Raw genomic sequence first — 2863 nt, 5'->3', positions numbered from 1 at the left:
TTTATACTATAAAATAATTTTTTACAATTTAATACTCACTTATTTTAAAATATAATAGTATTATCACATTTTATTATTTTTATAAAAAATTAAGAATAAAAAATTTTAAATAAAAAATTATTACTATTATTAATCTATTTTTATAATTATATTTAATGGGTCACACTATGTGCAGTATGAGCACCAAACCAAATCTCCAGGTGTTCTCATGAGAACCAGACTGAAAAACTTATGTGCACCCCTGTCGATAGACTGATATTAAAAATTAAATAAATAAAACAAAACACTAAAAAACAAGTATCATTTCTTAATTTAGGAATTACAATATTATATTAAAGCTGCAAGCAGCGATGAAAGGGCCCTCGCACCCGGGCTCACCGCGAACCAGACGGAAAAACTTATGTGCACCCCTGTCGATAGACTTATATTAAAAATTAAATAAATAAAACAAAACACTAAAAAACAAGTATCATTTCTTAATTTAGGAATTACAATATTATAATATACAATATGAAAATTAGATATTCATTTTGAGATTTCTTAAAGATGACATTCAACAGTGTTATTAAATCATTAGTGGGTTTTAAAGAGTAACTTTAAAGTAAGAGTATTTAAAATAATCTCCAATAACAGATGATAACCTGATAAAGTTATATATATATATATTTCTAAAAGTATTAAATATATGCATTAAATTGATCAAAAGTGTCAGTAAAGACATTAACAATGTTATAAAAGATTTCCATTTCAAATAATTGTAGCTATTTTGAACATTCAAAAAAGAATCCTGGAAAAAAAATGTATCAATTATTTCTGAAGGATCATGTGACACTGAAGACTGGAGTAATGATGCTGAGAATTCAGCTTTGATCACGGAATAAACTACATTTTAAAATATATTCTAATAGAAATAATATTTAGAATAATATTTTATGAAATAATAATATTACACAATATTAGAGTTTTTACTGTATTTTTGATCAAATAAACGCAGCCTTGGTGAGCATAAGAGGCAAAATAAATAAAAAATATGAATTAAAAAAATCTTACCAACCCCAAGCTTTTAAATAGTAATGTATATGTGACCCTGGACCACAAAACCAGTCATAAGGGTACATGTTTTTGAAATTGAGATTTACACATCATCTGAAAGCTGAATAAATAAACTTTTCATTGATGTATGGTTTATTAGGATATGACAATATTTGGCTGAGATACAACTATTTGAAAATCTGGAATCTGACGGTGCAAAAAAAAAATCCAAATACTGACAAAATCGCCTTTAAAGTTGTCCAAATGAAGTTCTTAGCGATGCATATTACTAATCAAAAATTAAGTTTTGATATATTTATGGTAGGAGATTTACAAAATATCTTCATGGAACATGATCTTTACTTAATATCCTAATGATTTTTCGCATAAAAGAAAAATCGATAATTTTGACCCACACAATGTTTTTTTGGCTATTGCTAAAAATATACCCAAGCGACTTAAGACTGGTTTTGTGCTCCAGGGTCACATATGGTCCTGAAGTATTGCGCACTTGATACACTAATGTGCTTTACAAACATAAAATACAGTTTTATATGATTTAGAAGTTTAACACACAACTTATTCTCATTAAAAGAATGAGAATAACTGCAATTGTATTGCTGAGAAAAGAGTGTTTTGTCTGTGGTAAAGACTCATGGTAAAATGCTTTATATCATAACCCAACAATAAATAGCCACAATTTCGAGCTAGTATCTCTGAGAGTGGCTGAAAATAAAACATAGTGAAGAAACTACAAACCCACAGGGTTTCAGCTGAAATGAGGTGGGTTTATAACCATTTTGCCTTTTGGGTTTCCCAAATAATCAGTCACTGGAAGAGAGTGACATTTACAGGGCACTTACGTCCTCTTTTAGATGGCCCATAAATATCAAAAGCAAGTGTCCTCACTTGTGCTTTACTGAGGGCTGAATTAACCCTATAATGGAAGAACAGAGCATCAATACAACAAATGATACTAATTATCTCAGATCACCTAAACAAATATGGTACAAACGGATTTACCACACAAATGAATCCGTCATCAGCGACTCCTACCCTGGGCTACAGGTGTCAAACAATTCAGAGCTCAAACCATTTAAGTCTTACTGAAAAACAGACACACACACATAAAGGGCGCGAGAAGTCCTGCCGGGTCTCCAGAGGTCTGACTTACTGGTGAATGGCTTGAAGGAACTTGCGCTGATGTTTCCTGACTTTAGAGTGGTCCATCTTCCTCACCAGCTTGGTGTTTTTATAAATGAGCCACGTCTCCCTGAGAACATTAGCAGCTGTGTTTTTCACCTGTGGGAGAGTTAGCATTGTAGCATTCAGCGCTCGGTCCTGCTGAGGCGTCCTGGGCCCCGATGTTTGAACGTGGCTTACTTGGTTTGCATAATAAGTTTCAGGACAGCGTAAACTTGGGATATCTACTGGAATAGTTGGCTTGCTAGCAATCAGGTCTAAGATATGTTGTTTTCTTATCTCGAAATGTGATTTAGCTGCACTTTTCAATGCGATAAAGTAAATAGGACAGGTGCTCAGAGACGGGCGCTCCAAAAATGTCAAAAAATGACCATAAAAGTTTGACCAAAACATAGCAGATGGGACACTGTTTGGGAAACCTGTTTGAAAAAAATATATTTTGGTAACACTGTAGAGCTTCAAAGTTGGGTTCTGGAAGTAAAAATCCCATTTATTTTCTCCATAGAGCAACTGATTTTTAACAATAACTTATAAACCTTTAAAGACAGACCTACAATGAGCTACGAGGTTGTTAATCGATGGTATATGTTTCTGCTGAAGCCATCGGCCCACATTATTCAACGTTTTT

General features: G+C 32.6%; 1 protein-coding gene across 1 annotated transcript in view; it reads right to left on the bottom strand.

Annotated features, from left to right (window-relative positions):
* Positions 1 to 1801: 1801 nt before the first annotated feature.
* Positions 1802 to 2863, bottom strand: part of LOC107744128 (small conductance calcium-activated potassium channel protein 2-like) — a 4900-nt gene continuing 3838 nt past the window's right edge. The window contains exons 4-5 of the mRNA XM_016557633.1: positions 2207 to 2334; positions 1802 to 1969 (exon numbers count right to left, since the gene is read on the bottom strand). Of these exons, the coding sequence (XP_016413119.1) occupies positions 1861 to 1969; positions 2207 to 2334 (237 nt within the window). The 3' untranslated portion in view covers positions 1802 to 1860. The remainder of the gene's footprint in view (positions 1970 to 2206; positions 2335 to 2863) is intronic.

This window comes from Sinocyclocheilus rhinocerous, unplaced genomic scaffold (assembly GCF_001515625.1).
Source record: "Sinocyclocheilus rhinocerous isolate Xijiao unplaced genomic scaffold, SAMN03320098_v1.1 scaffold287, whole genome shotgun sequence".
Lineage (NCBI taxonomy): Eukaryota > Metazoa > Chordata > Actinopteri > Cypriniformes > Cyprinidae > Sinocyclocheilus > Sinocyclocheilus rhinocerous.
The sequence above is the reverse complement of the archived record's forward strand: the minus strand, read 5'-3'. Positions and strand labels throughout refer to the sequence as shown.